Genomic DNA, 20,704 nt, shown 5'->3' with positions numbered 1-20,704 from the left:
TACAGTATTCTCATTCAGAACTAATGATTCCAAAATTGTGTTACACGAGCCATTCAATACCAAGTGCTCGAGGAAAAAAAAAAATTGATTGCTCAACCAGCTCATAAAAAATTGATATGTGCTGGGTGACTTCTCAAGATTGGTGGACTCTGACTTGGTTATCATTTAGTAACAGCAGCTGTTTTTGTTTCAGGCCACAGGTGGTTTCTTGCATTCACAAGCTTCTGCTGTTTTTAAGTTATATATTTCAACTTTGAGATTCAGTGGGAAGTTACAAAAAAAATTTACAAATAAGTCATAATTTCCTTGATATGTAAAATATCTGAACTGATGGAATAAAGCGTATCAATGCCTTCATTTAAACACACAAAACCACATGAAATTAAAGGTATGAATGTTTCTTTGTGGAAACAATCCTCTGCAGAAAGTTTCAGCAGACTAGCAGACAGCATCTGCAAGCCTATGCAGGTTCACAGGCAAGCCTGTACAAGTATGTGTATTGTCTTCCACCTTCCACTATCTGTTCACTCACACTCAGTTAGCAATGAGGTCTTGAAGTGTGTTGTTTAACAATGGATCCTATGTTCTATGGGTGTTATTATTAGTCAAGTTTGCCATAAGTGTGTGTCAAATGTTTCCTAGAGGCAGCCACTTTAAGTGAAGATTACAGTGAAGAAAAAAGTGTTGTTTTTTTACTTAAAAGTTGGCTCAGAGGTTAACTCAACCTACAAGTACCATGGAATTAAATACTTAAAGAAATTCCATCACCTTTTTGGCCAGTCTTGCTTGGACCCTTTTACGAAACCTTAGCAGCCTATAAAAAAGGTCTGAGAGAAATAATGTTTGATTATTATTCAAAAAATAAAAGCCCTTTTATCACTGTAATACCCCAGGAAAGTCATTGTTTCCAACATGTTATCCTAAGATATTGGTCATTAGCAAAGAAAGGGATAGTGATAGTTCAGATAAAGAATTTTGTGATTCATCAGAAAAAAGTGGATGTGGCTTGTGAAATCATAGGTGTGTTGGCTGCTAGTAAAATTAGGAAACTTGAGTGAAGGAAAAGACATTTTGCATTGAACGCAAAAATTCAGAAAGTGGCAATTACTGTTAAAAAGGATTTGGAAGTTTCTTGTAAAAAGAAAAGTTGCACTAGACCATATGGAAGTTCTATACATTCTGTGACCAAATATGATTTCATAGGAAAACTAAAAACTAAATGCTGTATTTCAAAGAAAGAGGATAAAGTTAATATTGTCAGTTTACTACTAAATTCTTGGAATCTAGCAAAAGTGATGAATTTTACATGTTAGAATGTTTGGTTAACAAGTCAGTCAGTAAAAGAACAGGTCATTTCATCTGCATTACAAAAGAAAAATGAATCTTGACTTCGTAGATGAAAACACAATTGAAAAGATTATTAGAGTTTATGAAGAACCTGCTGTTTGATGCTTGGAAAAAAGATTGGTTTCTGTGAAAGTAAATGGTACTAAGGTTCAGAGATAGAAAATATTAATATCGTGTAATTTAAATGAATTATTCACTGAATTTAAAAAAACAAAATCCTAACATTAAAATTGGAAGTTCGAAATTTTGCAAGTTGAAACCGAAATGATGTATTGTTGGAGAGGCATCTGGCACACACAATGTTTGCATTTGTTTGTATTACCAGAATATAAAGTTGATGATAGATGGGGCCAATCTTCAGAGTTGACTATATCTTTTGGAAGTTCTGGTTTACAATAAGGACAGTTACAATTGTGTGATCATGGGAAAATGTTACGACTATCCAGGCAAACAAGCTTTACTTGACATGTTTGAAGAATTGGAAGATAAGATAATGACTTGATGCCTGACAATATAGAATACAAACAGTGAGTGACACAATACAGAATGGAAATGGTGACAATTACAAAACCATGAGAAGAGTTTTTTGAAATGTTGGTAACTTACTTGAAAACCTGAAAATGCATATTTTATTGCTCAAGCTCAGGTTAAATTTCTGAAAGACAAAAAGGAAACGACGGCAGTTGAGAACTGCTAAGTTCTTACTGACTTTTCTGACAACTATTCCTTTGTTGCTAAAGCTGAAAAGCAAAGGCACCACTGGGTAAACAGACAGGCTAAAGTTCACCCATTTGTATACTATTATAAAATAGTCAGTTTTTGTGTCATGTGACTACCTGGAACACCACACTACAGCAGTGCACACTTTTCAACTGCAATTAACAAACTACATAAAACAGCACCACCCTTCTGTAAAGAAACTGATCTATATTCTCAGATGGTGTTGCAAGCCAATATAAAAACAAAAAATATTAACATCTATCACAAAGACCATGGACTTGATTCAGAGTGGCCCTGTTTTGCATGCTGCCATGGGAAGAATGCATGTGGTGGCATCAAGGGGACAACAGGATGAGCTGTCACAGAAGCTAGTCTGCAGTAGACATATGAGAACCAGATCTTGACACCTCAAAAATCTTTATAGTCTGTAAAGAACAGGTAAGAGGGATTACATGTGTTTTTGTAAAATATGTGGATATACAAGAACTCTGCACCAATGTCTTGCAGGAAACATCACTTGTCAAAAGAGTAAAGGCACCCAATCTTTTCATTGTTTTAAACCTCAAGACACACAACTTTCTCAAGTGTAAGTTCACACTAACCTCCCCTGACCGTGAACTTCACCAACGTGGAAAACTTGCATCACTGACACTTCCAAATAAGGCCATAGTGGCTTGTGTTTATGGCAAATAGTGGTGAACTGCTGAAGTTGATAATATTGATCGTCAAAACCGAGAGGTTTATGTTACATTTTACCACCCACCAGGACCAAGAACCTCATTTAAAAAACCTCATTTTAGGAGATATCCCATGACTTTAGTCACCTAAGTGTAGAATTTAATGCTATATTAATGACATCATTGGTAATTGGGAAGAAACCTTGGGTCTCGAAGTCGTGTGTGCACCACAAGCATTATACATCAAATGCCTCACTGTTGAACCATTGCCAACACAGACAATAAGACAGTGCATTGTTAACTGAAGGAAATGATTAATGGAAGCATATTATTACTCCTTCAAGTTAGTGCTGTAGTGCAAGACTAATTTTACTTACTTCACTTGTCAGTGACATCCTCACTGTGGACAGTGCCATGTTGGTATATGCAGTCAGCAGCATTCGTTGTTTCCTGCAGTTGGAAAAAACTTGGGCAATATCTCTGAATATGGAGAGTTTCAGATGGAAGATATTTCCATGGCAGGCATAAGTTACAAAAATAGAACTGGAATATATGCAGTTCACAAATTACCCCCTTCTCCGGACGACCTTCTCTCATAATAGGTGACTTCAAGGATTTGTGTAAATGCCCAATGTATTGTGTGTGGACAGGTGGATCATTATATGAAACAAATTCTATACAGTGGTTGATACAATCATAATCAATACCTTCTTTTCAATAATTGTGATAAGATTTCCACCAGGGGAAATAAAATGCTTTATCAAGGGCACTACAGTGACCTTACTCTGAGAGTACACATGTAGGTTAAAGCACTTTTTCAGTTCTCTCTCTGTGCCACCAAAGACCCAGATGTGTTAGATTTTATTTTTCAGGAGACGTCCTTTGCCATAATGAGGAGTCACGAGGTGTGCTTTGTCAGTTTGTGATTTTTGTCGTGGCAATTGATGCGGACACTTGCATTTGAGACAGTGACATAACACCCTTCAAACAGAATGAGTGAGAGCCACACAGTCTTGATAGACACTTTACTTTCAGAAGCAGTGCCTTCTGATGCATAGCTCCTCATCCAGCAGGAAACGGTAACACTGTTTCTCATTGCTCAGTTTTGACCTGTGAGACCAAGTATTCCTCTTAATTGATGTCCTTTTCTTACATTTTGTGTAACACAGTTGAAAGGGAACGCAGTGTCACAGGTTTTCTTGTAAAGTTTAACACGTCTATCCATAACATGGACACAATTTCTTAGTTCTGCATTTGGCAACAAGCTATACCTCCAACAGAATTCTAAGAATTTTCCCACTAGGTTAGGTTAGGTTAACTACATATTAGAAGGAATTAATTTCTGCCACGAAAGAGTACCTTTGCGAGATATGAAGACAGATTAAGTCATTACTCTTCATACTACTGTATGATACTACCCTTGCCAAAACAGAAAACAGCATCCAAATTTGCTACTTCGGCAGTGAGGCACTGGATATGTCGCTCATATTGTATACACAGCTTTGATATACAAGACTCTTCCAAATTACTGCATTGTTTTAATAAAAAAAAGATACCAATTTCATTTAGAACAGCATATGAGAACGAATTTACTTCGTGTGGAAGACACTTAGTTTCCATTGAGTAAGTGATTAGGAAAATAATGAAAATTTAAATTACTGTGAAAGAACTAAGAGACTGAATTTTGGTATGTCAAGTAGTTCACACTGATTTACCTTTTTCTATGCATTTGAACACATTCCTTCTAAAACCTGTATGGCGGAGAGCTGTTGATAGACAAAGTCGGTTATGTCAACTGAACCAAATGTAAGGAGCAGATTTAAATGTAGGAGTCTCAACCTGATTGTAATCATAATTTAATTTTATCAAAAAGCTACCCTAGTTAAAAGCACACTTTGAGAAATGTATGATAGAGCAGAGAATAGAAAACGATGTAGAAGAAGCAAGTGCTGCCCCAAAAGAAAGTACTGCTAGACTGCAGCTGATTAGAAAATATAAATAAATCAGCAAAGTAAATGTTTGGGTAATGTAAGTGGGAAACAAAATAATTGATAACAGGTGATAAGATTCAAATATAAAAGGAAGAAAATGTGTAAAATATAAAAACAATACTCATTTCAGGAATAACATAAACAAAGATGCAAGGAAGAGTGGGGGAGGAACTTCCACAAAACAATTTTGATAACTAAAAACAAAAATTAATGAAAAGGCACTTTCAGATAACTTGTTCAGAAAGCTTAGGAGTAGGTGTAGTGACCTTAAAAATGAAGATGGAATTATGTTCCAACATAAAGGTATTGGAATAATGACAAACTGTGGATCACGATGAAGTGTGTTCCATCATTGTGGATGAATTTACAACACACTAATACTATCAAACAACAAATATCATCAAGGATTGATAAAGTACTGGAAGATTTTGGATCCCACTATAAATAAGATAAACAGTGAATTTTGTAAGTCAGTATCTGTTATCAACAAAAAACCTTAGTGGGCTTTTGTAAATGAACAGCAGTTATAGTAGGCCTGGTAAAGAAGATTGTTAAACACTTACAGGGCTTGACATAAATATGGAAATACCAAAAACACGAAACAAAAATAATCATGCCTAATATGATGTAGAAAATTCGTTAGTATTTGAAACAGTATCCTACCATCTCAGAATGGATAAATATAGGTGTTGTACGGATTTCAAGGGAATCTTATACCATTCTTCCTGCAAAGTAGTGGCAAGTTCGGGTGGTGGTGGACAGTGATCATGCGCATTTCGCTCCAAAGTAGACTACCAATGCTCAGTAATATGAGGTCTGATGACTGTGGTGGCCAGGGGAGATGTAACAGTTCATCCACATGTACACAAAACCAGTCATTGATGACGCGAGCTGTGTGTATAGGGGACCCCAGTACACGGCATCACTGCTGTGGAAGAAACATTGACCCATGTAATGGAACTGATCAGCCAAAATGGTCACATAAACCTTGGCAGTAATATAAACTTGCAGAGTATTCATGGAGCTCATGGAATACTAAGCTGTGGCTGCCCAAATCAGCGAACCCACATTGCGTTTCACTCTTGGAACATAAACTTGGCTGGAAGTTGGAAACAGTGTGAAGACTCATCTGAGCAAATGACTGTTTTCCATTGCCACATAGTCCAGTTTTTATGGGTGCAGCAGTACATTTTCCTGTTAAGAGCATATGCATTAGTGATGAGTAGTTCCCTTACTTTTTCCTACAATCCTCTTTAATACCTGTTTGTCACAATCACTCGGCCCACAGTTTCGTCCTTGTTGTATGCAGTCTAAATCTGTGATACAATGCCTCTTCAAATGTCAAACACTTTGGCTATGTTTGCTACAGAAGCACCCACCATAGGAGCCTCAACAATTTGTCCTCATTCAAATTCACTTAGCTCCAAATAAATGCATCCACAACTGCACAAAACAGTGTTCTAACTATGATATTGAGGAAAGTGCACAAGTGCCATTCATGTTCAAATAAAGCAGTGCAACCTGCAGGCTTGGTTAGCATCTGGCTTTATGGTCAAGCATTCATTTCTTGTGATTTTTCGCATGTTTTTATCAAACCACTGTAAATATTATACTTCATATTGAGCATACTATCTCGGGGATCTAAAATGAAAAGATGCAAGGGAAAAAAATCTTGAAGGTGTATGCTGTAAAGTCATAGTTTGATATGGAAGAAGCAGAGGGAAAAGAGGAGCAGTTATTGTACTAAGTTTTGAAAAATGGTAAATAATCCTGTCACCACCACCATCATATAGAGCTGTTAAGTTAAAATGAGCTGCTGGACATAGCTGTATGGAAACCAGACGAGTTACAGCATTTGAGAGAAACAGTGCTGAAATAATTTTCCTCTGCATACACTTTGAATATATATAGAGAAAATAGGATGGTAATAACAGCCCAAACGAGAGTTAAGCTTTTTATCACCTGTCTTGTAGAATGTGATCATATTGATATGTTCTCTAGAATAAGGTTCTTAATCAAGAATAGCAAAAATTTGCTGCCCTAGGATGTAAAACACCTGATGGTATGAGTGAGAGAGAGAGATCGTAAACAAAACAACCAAGCAAAAATAGTGCTCAATAAGCAGAGAAAATGGTTCATCTCGAATATTAGGATTAACAAGATGAATATAATGAAGGTATATGTTTAGAGTTTGCTATGTACCATTGGAGCACTGGAATAAAAGTGCTCAAAACTGTAGTACTGTAGGTGGGTGCTAAAAACATATGGATAACCTAATGTTGTGGGTTTGAGTGTACCAGATTGAAGATCTACAGAGAGTAGGTACCATGCAGAAAACAATAGTGGAAGCAACAGATTAGGAAAATAGCAGGATAGTGTCATGTGTAGTATATACAGTGCCTGATGGGTTATTACCAGCTAAAGGATGACTGCAATCCAGTTGAAAGGTTGACTACAGGGTTGGTTATATGGTTATAGTGATGATTCCTTTCTGACTGTTACATACTAAGACTTGGCTAAAGAGAGAGAGTGAGTGAGTGAGAGAGTGAGTGAGTGTGTGTGTGTGTGTGTGTGTGTGTGTGTGTGTGTGTGTGTGTGTGTGTGTGTGTGTGTGTGTGTGTTGTAGTGTGTGTGTTTGTAGTGTGTGTGTTTGTAGTGTGTTTTTAATTGCATTTGAGTAAATTCTGGAACCAGTTGACGGGGCTGGATTATAAATTGTCTGGCAGCGGATATTGAGGCAATATGCATATTAAATCTCGCATTTATTTTCCTACAGATGCTGACTGCTACATAAAAACTACACTTGAGATTGTTGTATATACTTACAAAACTGTGTTCTGGATGTATCTAGATTATGTCAAACTGTTAAGTTTCGTGATTAACATCTTGGAGTATCCCTCTTACTGCATAATGCATGTCTTATAACAATCAATTGATATGTTTTCATGTATTTGTTTTTGGAGGAAATGAGTGTACAGTGTAAAACAGTTATGATCAACCCATAAATAAGGGCTGTAACTGTTACCAAGTGCCTGAATTTAAGATACTGTGGACTAAATGGAATGAATTTTTGATATTGCAGAATGATCAGTTTATGTGGCACAAAAAATATATTTGTGTAGAAACTGTTAAGGGTAATGAATATTGTATTTATGATAAGGACAGTCTTAGGGATTTCTGCTGTTCTGAAACTGTAATTTTTTTCCCTCACACTAACCGGTTTGAGTAGTGTTGTGAAAATTAAAACAAAAGCCCATAATGATACTAATTAACAAACATTTCACATTTACTTTATGATGTAAGATAGAACAACTGTAGCTTCATTTGTCTAGCCATCTTCTACAGTTAATTTTTCAGTTATGAGGCTGACCAGAAAAACTGTTTTGTTGCTTTGTTTTATTCTTTGTCATCACCCAAAATGTATAGCAAGATTTCACATTTGGAACCATTACAGATGATGATAAAGAGTAACACAAAACATTCTATTTAGGCACTTTCCCCCCTCTCTCACTACTCTAGTTTTGTTCCAGTGAACTTCACAATTTTGCTGAGAAGATATCATTTGTTCTTTCTAATATTGTTGGAATCTTGCAGTAACAGGCAGTACCTACATTAAGTCCCTCGAAGTTGGTGCTTTCTTATTGATCATCGAAGAAATGTGTACTCCTAGAGGCAGTGGTGGTCTTCTCTGTGTGCATTATTTTCATGTGTCTTGAACCCTTGCTGGATGTTTTGTTAAGCTTGGTCATAATATACTCACGCAATCAGGGAAGGTCATATTATTTTGAAGGTGCACTGCCTCATTGTGCTGCGACTTCATTGACTTCATCCTCTTTGGTGCTGTGTCCAATATGCAGTAGATAATACTCGTCCAGCATTGCTATGTCCAAGGTGTAAAAATAGATCTTACACCACTTGCATACTTCTGATAAGTGAGGACAGAGACAGGCATTTATATGGTCTCCACTTTGTCTGCAGCTTATATTGTAGTGACATTGGACTGTTTCTTGGGCAGCACACTTTGTGTATATTGGTTCCCCCATCATCCAAAAGACAGTTTTCATCACATTCAGATGTATCACATGCATTGACATAGGCTTTACTATCACTAAAATCAGTATCTTTGAAGAAAATGCCTGATTCTCATGGTGTCTGCTACAGAAAAATTGCACAAGTAATCAACAGTACTGGGATGGTAGATCCATACATTGCATGACTGTGGTACAACCATGAAAATTATGGGTAAATGGGTTACTTTTATATATCAGACATTTGAGGAAATTGGGATTCAGAGCTATCCTAATTTAGTTTTCGTATCCTTTGATTAATAACTGCAAACTTAAGAAATAGTTATTGTGACTTTATTCTCTTGTCAGTCTCCAACTGAATGGGCTAGTGTTTTCTCTAAGAGATTGGCAAATCTGTTCCATTCTCATTTTCCTCTCTTCAGAAAGCTGTTTGTTTGCAGTGGAATTTTCTGCTGTTGTAAAACTAGTGGACAGTGTGCGAAGTGGAAAGAATTGAAGGGCCCTTTGTAAGAAATAGTCATAATGAATTAATTACAAGAAGGCATTTGTTGAAAAAAAACCTTATGCTGCAGTTTAAAGTAGCTAACTGTTATAACAAAAAAAAGAAGAGCTTAATTATTAAACTTACAGATTTTGAAGCTGTCTGCCAGAATTGGGACACAGAGGATCTGGCGTCGTAATTATTGATATCGCTTCATTCTACTGGCAAGTTTGAGCACAGAGTACCTGCTTTTTCTGAGTCAGTTTTTGTTCTAAATTAGTTAATATTCAGATATTTCTGCATGTTTGTTACTCAAAGGCAGGAACTTGAAATTTTGGTAGATGATTTTAAATTTACTTTTCATGGTAATAGAGTACTAATGGGGAGGGGGGGGGGTTATCACTCAGCAGGTGGCAAGTTGACCTCAGTATTTTCTAGCGCGAGTTGCACTCACTGCTTGGATCTTTCCTGAGTTTTACTGGGCATAGTTGGGAGTGTAGCTTGTTGCCAGATACAGAACAAAGAAATTGTCAGTGTCATGGATAGACATGTTAAACTTTACAAGAAAACCTGTGACATTGTGTTCCCCTTAGAGCGTATTCAAAGGAATTAATTTCTGCCACGAAAGAGTAATTTTAGTAGATATGAAGACAGTGTCATTACTCTTTATACTACTATGTGATATTCCCTTTGCAAAGTAGAAAACAGCATCCAAATATTTTACTTCGGCAGCGAGGCACTTGATATGTCACTCATATTGTATACACAGCTTTGATATCCAAGACTTTTCCAAATTACTGTATTGTCATAATAGAAAAGATACCAATTTCATTTAGAACAGCATATGAGAACTAATTTACTTCATGTGGAAGACACTTAGGTTCCATTGAGTAAATGATAGGAAAATGATGAAAATTTAAATTACTGTGAAAGAACTGAGAGACTGAATTTTGGTATGTCAGTTAGTTCACACTGATTGCCTTTTGCTATGCATTTGAACACATTCCTTCTAAAATGTGTATGGAGGAGAGCTGTGGATGGACAAAGTATCAGGTTATGTCAACTGAACCAAATGTAAGGAGCAGATTTAAATGTAGGAGTCTAAACCTGATTGATTGTAATCATAATTTAATTTTATCAAAAAACTACCTAAGTTAAAAACACACTTTGAAAAAATGTATGATAGAGCACAGAATAGAAAATGATGTGGAAGAAGCAAGTGCTGCCCTGAAAGAAAGTACTGCTAGACTGCAGCTGATTAGAAAATATAGACATATCAGCAAAGTTAATATTTACTCATTATTTCTTGGTGGTTCTCAAAGATGGCTTCCTTCTGATATTTAAAAGCTTGGGGGTGGGAAGGGGACTACTGCATGCACAGAATCACTTTATTTACTGTGTTTTTTGACTCTTAATTAACTTCTTACTCTTCTCAGTAGTATTTCTTGTTGTGTTCATGGTCAAACATCTGAGATAATTGTGTCATTTTAAAAAGTCAGAGCCATTTGAGTTCTGATTATTTGGCTATTTCAACAAGCCTGTCCACCTGAATTATATCTCGGATTTTTATTTTCAAATTTGTTTCTTCTTGCCTTCATACCACATTTATCAAGAATCTTGTGTAGCCTAATTGTAGTTGATTTGCTCTTACCTATTTTTGTGTCATGTGTAATAGAAACACACAATTTCATACTGCATTCATATTTATGTGGTACTTTCTTGTCACACGTTAGTAGAATTTGGTAGCTAATGTTCTCTTCTTTTAACCTCTTCATTTGACATTCCACAGTGTGTCCCATGCAAAGTACCTGAAACGTCCCATGGTCTCCAGAATCTGTTGTTAATACAGCTGCATTCAATTAGCTCTCTTCAGTTCACTAAAATTAGTTTAATTTGGTGGGTTTAGATTACTATTGATGTCACTTGTATCAGCACCATTCATTGTTCCCCCACTCTTTGTTGTATTAAATAAGTTTATCGTAAAGTTCAATTTCTCATACGTGGTGGCACTTGTCTTTCAGACACTCAAGACTGTAAGGCTTATGGTGGTCTGTGGAAGTAATATTAAAATCTCATAAATATTATTTTTATATATATTTGTACAAAGTGGCAAGCAACAACTACAGTGGGTAGTACTTTCTTCTCTGAAACTGTCATTCTTCTTGCAGCTCTTATTCTTGTAGAGCTTTCAGTTGAAGAACATTACCCTGATTTTATAATTCCCTATTCCTGTGCATGTTTCAGCCTTTCCCAATGTTTTCCACCTTCACATTTTTCATTTCCTTCTTTTCCTCTGGAATTGTTTTAATGAGCTCACACCATAATATTGTTTCAACTATGTTAGTAGCAATTCTTGTTGAGTATTAATCAACTTTAAAGTATTATTTCCTGGTCACCTCTGCAGTTAGTTCATTGCTGTTTTCATTCTGAAATAGTATCACAAAGGGGACCTACTTTCTTTAGCCTGTACTGTTTCTCACTCACTGTTACGGATAATATTGTAGTTCTTCTACAAACAATGGCCACAATTTCTTTGCCTTTTCATTTGCTGTCTTATAATTCCTGTTGTCGTCATACCATGTCCTTTTCCTTTCTGTTCCATGTCCATATCATTGTTTACTCCTTTCATTGCATCCGGTGTGATCTCATTAACGATGTTAGTGAATTTTCATCTTTACTGCTAATTCTTGCACATCCCATTTACATTCTCAACATGAGTTGGTTGGAACATATTTCCATCATTCCTTCATTTTTTACCTGTTTGTTCCTCTTTTTAGTCTCTTGTAGAAGAATTTGAGTATGGATGTTGACTGTACATTACTGAAGTATTAATCAATGTATGATTTTTTTGAAACACTTAAATGTTAAGAATTGTTTTTGTGAGTATAATACAGAGATCATCAGTATGACAAACTGGTTTGAAAATGCTATCAATTATGCACAAATTTCTTTGAAAGATCTTTAAACGTATCAAATTACTTGGTTTTTGATCAATACTGAGGTGGTTGATCCTCTGGTTTTTCTTTCGGAATATTGACGTTTTCCAAGCAAATGGTTCCAATAATTTATGAATACTATGGAAGAAGACAGAAGAAGTAGGTTTGTGCTTAACAATTTTAAGTAAAATGACAAGGTAGTTTTTTACAGTTTCTAATGTTCAAGGTTTGCTCCTCAGTCAAAGCAGTTTTCTCTCACAAAGAGTGGAAGAATTTTTTTTTTTTTTTTTTTACAAAAATTACATCAATCTATACAGATGCAAAGCTTGTGACAAAATTCTTTTGTTCTTCCACTCTATTTTCCTTGGTGATACTGGTTTTGGATGAAATTTGGTTCATAGCTGTAACCATACAGTCTTTAGAGACCACATCATTTTCATATACACACTACCAATAACTTCCTTTTCTCTTTTTAATGGCGTTTATGTAGATTTTGTGGAATACTTGCCACAAAGTAAATGTACATGAGCGCATACTAAGTAAAGTTTGTGATGATTATGTATTATTGACAATTCATAAGAGTTGGGTTTCTGAGGTTAGTACAGCCCTTTTATATTTTTGTTAAAACACGTCATGCATAATATATTTGTTTTGGTTTGTTTGTGTGCGTGTGAGACTAACTTTATAGCTCTGATCGGAATACATACATTCCAGGAGCTACATAGATGTTTTCAGTTGACTGAAAGCTGGAATTGAGCCCAAAGTTACAAATCCATCTCAGTGGCATTTCCTTATGGACCGGTTTACCCGGCTTATTTTTGGAAATTGTCAATTTTCGACAACATCATCATCTTCAGGTAAGAACTTTCCGAGACCTCAGTGACTGTTTGCATTTTGTATGTTAATGGAAGTATTTAGCATGTTATCGTTTCCACGAGGAATGAAAGTAGACTGCACTTACCTGTGGACTTCCCACTTTAGTTCTTTCCCTTACCCTCTCCTTAGTCTTGTCAACAGTTAATACTGTGGCCGTTAGCACTTTCTTGCAGTTAAATGCTTCATTGAGGTTTTTAAATTTGAATGTATCTGAAGTTCTGTGTAGCTCTGGTTTACACACATCCATGTTATCAGAGGTACTTGAAAAGATACATAACTCATTTCACAAAAAAGGCAAGTAAAAGATCAGCTGGATTGTAGCTTTGCACTCTTTAGATCTTTATTATAGCATCGGTACCTTACTGTCTTTGTCTTGCAATTCAACTCTTTCATTACACTGCTTGTGATTGTAAAACCTCAGTTTTTTTAAGTGTGGTCCTGGAATAATAATGTAGTTTTCAAGCTCCCATATGTCTGGAAATAGTAACCCCAGCACAAAGCTTGCTGTTGTTAAGGCCAAGTCATAAGTACTAGTGTTACACCTGAAAGTGATCAATGTGCTGACTTATAGTTTGCATCACTGTGTAATTCCTTCTTGTGGGTAATATTCAATGTGACACTTAGAATGGCTTTTGTGGACTTGCTTTCTGTTTCTCTGTACACATTAAGTTAGCTTAAAAGAAAACTAGCTAAAAAGTGAGCATGTAAGCATAATTAAACAGTGCTGTATGTGTTTGAAGCATGCTTAAAGTATAGAATGTTATGTGAAAGAACTAAATTGTCATTTTTGTTCTATTGCACTAGCTCCTATAGCAGCCAAGAAATATAATATGTTGTGTGTTACTAATTTGTTGTCTCTAATGATTGACATTAATATATAGTTCTGTTCAGCAGTTGATATGACAATGTGCGAAGAAAATTATTGCTATAATTCAAAAATACATCTCTGTGGGTGTAGGAATAATCGACTACTTGCAGTAGACTTGTCAACTGATTGGTTTTAAAAGCTGGCATGTGCATTGTAAAAACAATCATTTTCGAAACACAAGTTATACTACGCTTGGGAAAATAAATTGGATGAGAAATTGTTACACTGGAGCATCAGTGGAAAGCGTGGGATTCATTTACGAAAGTATGAATATTGCCTTTTTTATTTAAGCACTCAACTTTTCAGTATACTCACCCACTTAATTACTACACAAGTATTTCAGATGAACACATCTCATAAAATGGGCCATTCTTAAGTTACATTAACATTTACGATAAAGGCAGACGTGTGTGTGTGTGTGTGTGTGTGTGTGTGTGTGTGTGTGTGTGTGTGTGTGTGTGGTGTACACCCAAAATACCTAATGGGCTCATTTGGTTAATACAGCAGACTAAGGATCAGAAGGGTGTCCTGGGTCTGACTTTGGGGTTTCTCACACTGGATGTGCATCTTGTCACGAGGAAATTAGTAGGCCTACACAGGAATGTGAAAACTTTGCTGCATTATGGACTTCTAAAATGTAGGATCAGCTATAAGTCTTGTGGGTGAAGAGAGGGTGTTAGGAGGAAAGGAAAAGTATAGGTTGTATGTTTGGCATGTAACTCCATGGGCAGTTTAACTTTTGCTCTTTACATACACTACTGTCAGTGAAAATTGTAATACTGTGAGGGATATGTTTGAGTGAACTAAAGTTTATACAACAAACTATATATTTGAGAATACGCAAATGATAGACAACTGTGCATGATTTGACTTGGAGAGTTCAGTGTGGTTTGAAGCCTTTAAACATACGTTCATGGAGTTAGTGTGTCTGAATATGTTCATAGAGAATCTTTTACACAATTTGTAAATGCCCACAAAACAGCAGCAGTGGTTGCTTTAGGACTGTGGCAAGTTGCTAACAGACCACATTCCAGATATTTTTAATGAATGATGTAGCAGATGAACAAACAATTCAAACAAGAATTGGTGCCTGTCTCCTGTTAAAATATTGAATGTGGAGTTATCTAAGGAGCACTATATCAGGCCCAAACATCACTATGTCGATGTGGTTCCTGATTAGATCGCCTTCAGTATGTAGTGGCCAATAATGCATGTTATATCCAATGAAAGTCCAGTCCATGTCTCCTTTAATTTTTCCACTTAGCTGTTCTACAATGCAGCTCCAGATTGTGGTCACCACAGTGGCATCAAACACATACAGGTTTGGACAGAGACATCTAAACACTGTGAGCTATGCATTTTGAACATAAATGCATATGCTAGCCAAGCCTGCAGATTGCACTGTTATATCTGACCATGAATGACACTTGTACATTATCCTCAGTGCATTGCAAGTGTCAGTCATGGTCAGAACAGTGCTCTATGCAGTTCTGATAGCGAAACCTGAACAGTGGAGCAAGGGAAGAAAGTCACTTGGTCAGATGAGTATTGTTGCACATTGTTTCCAACTTCGGGCCGAGTTTACTTCCCAAGTGATGATTTGGGTAGCCACATCATGGTATTCCATGGTCCCCATGTTTACTCTGAAAGGTTACATTACGTGCAAGGGCTATACGACCATTTTAGCTGATAAGGTCCATCCCAGGGTATGTTTCTTCTCCAGTGGTGATTCTGTGTTCAAAGACATCGGGGTCCCTGTTAACACAGCTCACATTGTTAGTGGTTTTGTGAGCATGAGGATAAATTATAGCCTCACTCCTGACCACCAGTCACCAGACCTCAATATTATTGAGCCTTTGTGGTCTACTTTGGTGAGAAGGGGGTGGGGCCACTATTTACATCCCTCATTGTTACCTGAACTTCCACAATTTTGCAGAAAGAATGGTGTAAGATTGCTTTGAAAACCATACAGCACCTGTATTTATCTGTTTCAAAACAATTTCAAGTTGGTTTGAATCTCTCTAGATTTCCTAGATTGAATTAGACCAGAAAATGTTTTTTTTGGTGTTTCAACATTTTTATTCCTTCTCTGTAAATGATGATCAGTGCAGAATGGGCTGAAGTGGGGCTTTGTGGAAAACACTACTGTTTATCACTTAGTATAGTGATGGTAGTAACATGCCTATTGCATTCTGTGGTTTTCCAGGCCAATGGAAGATGATGCAGTGGGCATTGTGAGCCACTAGTTCCAGTGTTAACATAAAACTGTAGATGAAGCTGTAGGTTCTGTAATGTCCATACAGACAATGTTGTGATCATAATATACAGTGACTGGATAGTCTTGTCCAGTAATCTATCATTGCTTCCATCCTGTACAAGCTGAAATATTGCAATATGACAATTTTTCTTGAAACTTGCCAATGTACCCTATTCAAACTCACATTAGTATTAATGCTCACTGGCTGTTGTCTTCCCACTTCCTCTTTGTTTGAAATCTCTCTTTTGTGACTGTAAAGGTCAGTGTTATGCCATTGCTCTGCAGCCTTAATCACTTGCAGACAAGCTGTTTGACTTGAAATACATTCAGGCCATTATTTCAGGGTGTTGCAATTTTCACAAATGTTAGTGCAGGGATATTCCATGTCAAATTGTGCAGTTCATGTCTCCCATCATCTCAGATTTTCATGAAACTTTACATATTTGCTTATACTTATAACATAAAAACCGGTGCAAAATGTTTTTGCTCTCAGGCTAATTTTTTTTTTTTTTCTATCGAATTTTAAATGTAATGATACTTTGATAACTGGGCTCTGCACGAATTTCAATGCAAAATGGTACTTACCTACATAAATGCCGATAACTCAGGTGTTTATGAAGCTTTTGATTTGGAATTTTTTTCATAAGTAAAAGAAGCACGTACTTAACTGATATGTAATTATTTAAGCAGTAAAGTTACAAAGAACGATACAAAAAAATTTAATGTGGGTCACTTTTCAATTTCCGGAAAAAGGGACACACACACACACACACACACACACACACACACACACACACACACACACATTGAAAAATGCTTATCAGATTTCTCCAACCTGGTGGGAACTTATAATCATTGGTCTTAAGTAATACCCAAGACAGTACACATTGTAATATAATAAAATTATTAATGGGTTTCTACAAATGGATACACAAATCTGAAAAATCACAGTACTTCATGCTGTGATGAAAACAAAATTATGAGTACCTTGCACCAACTTCTCCAGATTTTCACAAAACTTTTTCTACAGAAGAAGTGTCTTATTTTCAACACATCACTGTCACATTTCCCAATATGTCACAGAAGGGCTGTACCTTTATTAGGAAAAAAAATTAACTATTCTTGACTTATGGTAGTATAGAAAATCAACTTAAGCTGTTGTTGTCCAAACAATGATTTTTTTTAAATATGTAAAGCTTTCTGACAGCTGATAAGATTTATTTTTATTGAAACTCTGATATTATTTAAAAGCAAAAAAAAGTAGTTTTGATAGATATTGGATGTTCGTTTAACATATCACATCATTGTTCAGAAGATCATTCAGATCAAACTATGTAAACTGACAACCTGTAGTATTGCTGCTTCATGAAACTACAGAGCCAAAATGTATAAATTTAATTGAAACAGGAGTTAACTTTATTTAGGGTGTCAAATTTGCATCACGTACATGTTCAGCAGTGATGATCCCTGAAACTGTCAATGAAACTGCTTAAGAACATTTCTGTTTTTAAACCACTGTGACAAATTATATTCTGTTAACTTCGTAAATTTTTCATTAAAGTAGTACATTCTGCCTAATGATGCTGATTTAGGTACACCAACAACGCACAAAATGTTTTCCAAAGGCACAAAACAAGAGTCTTCATTCTCAGGCCAAAGGAGTGACACTATTGGTCCAGGTGGGTGGAGAAAAGGGAGATAAACATCGCCTCCATCAGACTTTTTGACAAAGGCAAAGTTCCATCTGTCATTATATACAGCTGCTACAAAAGAATTTTGTTAGGAATGAGTGCATGTCCATTGTGGGGCATTTTCATTGTATGAAAAAAAATCAAGGAAGGCTTTTCAGAAGTAGTTACTCTTCTGATGTCTAAAGAATCACAAGAAAGTGATTTGTAGTGGTGAAAATTCCCGGTTGCGGGTATTGTACGGGCTGTCGAAAATATCTCCTTGAGGTTGTTGCTTAGGAAATCTACATTGACTTTCTCTGAGAATTGGAAAAAAAGGCCAATATTAGCTTTGCAGTAATCGTACACACCAGATGCAGTTATTTGTGCATCATCCACTAGATCCTCTCAGTATACATTTTATAGGTCCTCCCAAACCACAGTACACAGCTTTACCATGGCTAATAGCGAAAAAGGAATGATCGGCATCAATAGAAAAATCATTTTTGTGCTCACACAAGTTTTAAAGCTTTTCTGTTCTTCTATTGAGCAGCACATCAGTGAAATAGTGTGCTTTCTTCACTTGTGGGTAATGCTTTGCCAGCCACGTAACCATTTCTTCCTGGACAGCATTTACAAGTCCTACATCATGTTTCATATCATCACTTATAAAGCAGTGGTTAACTATTACCAATTTACTTTCTTCCTTTACCACATGAACACCCATGGGATGGATTGTATAGCTAGCTGCTTCTTGTCCAGTGGTAACTCTGAATTTCATTCTGAAGTACAGAACTGTAGTTTTTAGTGAAGTCCATTAGCAGAATTGCTTTTTCCAGTGTTTGAGTTTCTTTCAATTGTTTCAACAATTTTTGACTGACACTTAGCTATAATGAGTGTGGTTTAAGTGCCTGTAATTTTATTACCAACAGTTGCAGACTTCTTTACAAGTTCTGCCTGATCTGGCAGAACTCAATTTTTTCATCAGCCAGTTTGTAAGCTAATTTATCTTTTAATAATTCTGATAGTTTGCCATCATTGGGACAATCACAGTGATTAAGCATGCAGTTGTAGTTTTCAGAGCCACATACATGAAATTTTGTAAGTTCTTTGTATATTTCTTCATTGTTCCACATCCAAAAGCAGTTTACACTTTGGTGGAACACACACACACACACACACTCTAAATGATTGCTGGCAGCCCTAGCTAAAACACACCAATTCAGTTTTAAAGACCAATGTTAATGTTTGGATTCTCCCGTTTCAAGCAAGAGTACATTTCTCATAAGTTGCAAAGAATGAGTCTTTTTGCATATACACATTCTTCTGTATTCTAACTATGTCTTTTGTTCCTGGTAACATTTGAGTATGTTAATCATTTTGGTCGAAATTGGTGACAATCTTTAAGATTTAATCAGCAATAACTTCCCCCTTTTTGGTTTAGGAATTGCTAAAATACCCATTTCTGTTTTCAGTTTCTTTGCTTGTCAAATCACATACTCACTAACATTGGATTCTGACTTTGTTTCTTACACTACTTTCTCTTTCATTAACAATATCTTGGTATCAAAATCTTTGGCTTTCTTAACAATTTCATAATCAAATTTTTCTTCTCTACTCCCAGAATATTCAATACAGCAATCTAATGCCTGGCCCACTTTTCTTTCCAAAACACGCTTAACTTTTATAGCTTCTTTTTGCCATATGAAGCCTCGCTGTGATTTCGAATGGAGTGAAGTTTTAAGGGGGAGAGCGCTCCAAATCGTGTAAAGATTAATTTGCATCCTCAATACTTTGACTTTTTAGTACTGATTCGTGAAGTATCACTTCTGGGTCATCTCCGTCTCTTCCATTTGTATCACTGGTGTCAGTTTTCTGTTCACAAATCTTAAAACATGTGCACAGTTTTTGGCCTGGTTTTACATTCTGTAGTAGATTCCTTTAGTACTTAATGTTTTAGACAAAGACAAGCAAACTGACCTCAAAGATTTTTAACTGTTTGTCTGTGTTTTTTGATAGACTCACAAGCTCTTTGATGACTTTCAAAACCTTTTAAGTAATAGTATCTGTGATGTCCACATATCATAGCACTTTATTGATCTTGTGGACAGCTAATCGCAGCAATATCAAATCTCGTTGGTCTTCACTCAGCTCTTCTATTTTTTTGTATAGTTTTTATTAAGGCATAGGTTGTCAAATGACATGGTGTTTCAGTAATTTTCCAACAGTGCATTAATTCACATTTTCCATTGCTATTAACTGAGCACCAGTTGACTTAAAACATGCTTTATACAGCTGGAATGATACAGCCACGCCACAAACAGATATGGCCTATCTCACAGAAAGACAAAGCAACTGAGGCCAAATAAACTAATTGTTGCATTCTCAATAATGAATTTTAGCAATTGTTGCATTGTTTCCATGCCTATAAAGGTTTCAGACAAACTACTGCAGTCTAAGAACACTTTATCACTGTGAGCAGGTGATGGGCTGAACAGACAAATCATGTATATCATAGTCTTTAAAAAATTACTGAATTAGTCAAATGGAAGGAAATAAATTTTCACACATAAGGTTAACTTGCCTGCCTAAAATGAGTTGTACTTAAATATGCCAAATTGATACCCTTGCATCTGAGGCAGTGAGGCAGTAAGTGGATGCATTACTTAAAATGACCCTTTTCCATCCCAGCAAAAAGTATTTTGATTTCAGATGTAAGTGTCAATTAGCAGAAGACCCATTAAAATTTTTATTTTATTTGAAAGCTTTACAATCTAGGCTATTATTTAAGACCAAAATGAGGTTCCCAGCAGGTTGGACAAATGTGAGATAAGCATTTTTCCACACCCTTGCAAT

The 20,704-nt window shown here is 36.1% G+C and overlaps 1 protein-coding gene across 2 annotated transcripts in view; it reads left to right on the top strand.

Annotated features, from left to right (window-relative positions):
• Positions 1-20,704, top strand: part of LOC126469896 (ras-like GTP-binding protein Rho1) — a 60,299-nt gene that overhangs the window by 19,453 nt on the left and 20,142 nt on the right. Inside the window, exon 2 of one of the 2 annotated variants that reach the window (XM_050097239.1) lies at positions 12,895-13,037. The exons of the other annotated variant lie outside the window; for it this stretch is intronic. Coding sequence (XP_049953196.1) covers positions 12,974-13,037 — 64 coding nt within the window. The 5' untranslated portion in view covers positions 12,895-12,973. The remainder of the gene's footprint in view (positions 1-12,894; positions 13,038-20,704) is intronic. 2 annotated transcript variants of the gene reach the window in all.

This window comes from Schistocerca serialis, chromosome 3 (genome assembly GCF_023864345.2).
Source record: "Schistocerca serialis cubense isolate TAMUIC-IGC-003099 chromosome 3, iqSchSeri2.2, whole genome shotgun sequence".
In the NCBI taxonomy this organism is placed as follows: domain Eukaryota; kingdom Metazoa; phylum Arthropoda; class Insecta; order Orthoptera; family Acrididae; genus Schistocerca; species Schistocerca serialis.
Note: the sequence above shows the minus strand (reverse complement) of the source record. Positions and strands in the feature narration are given on the sequence as shown.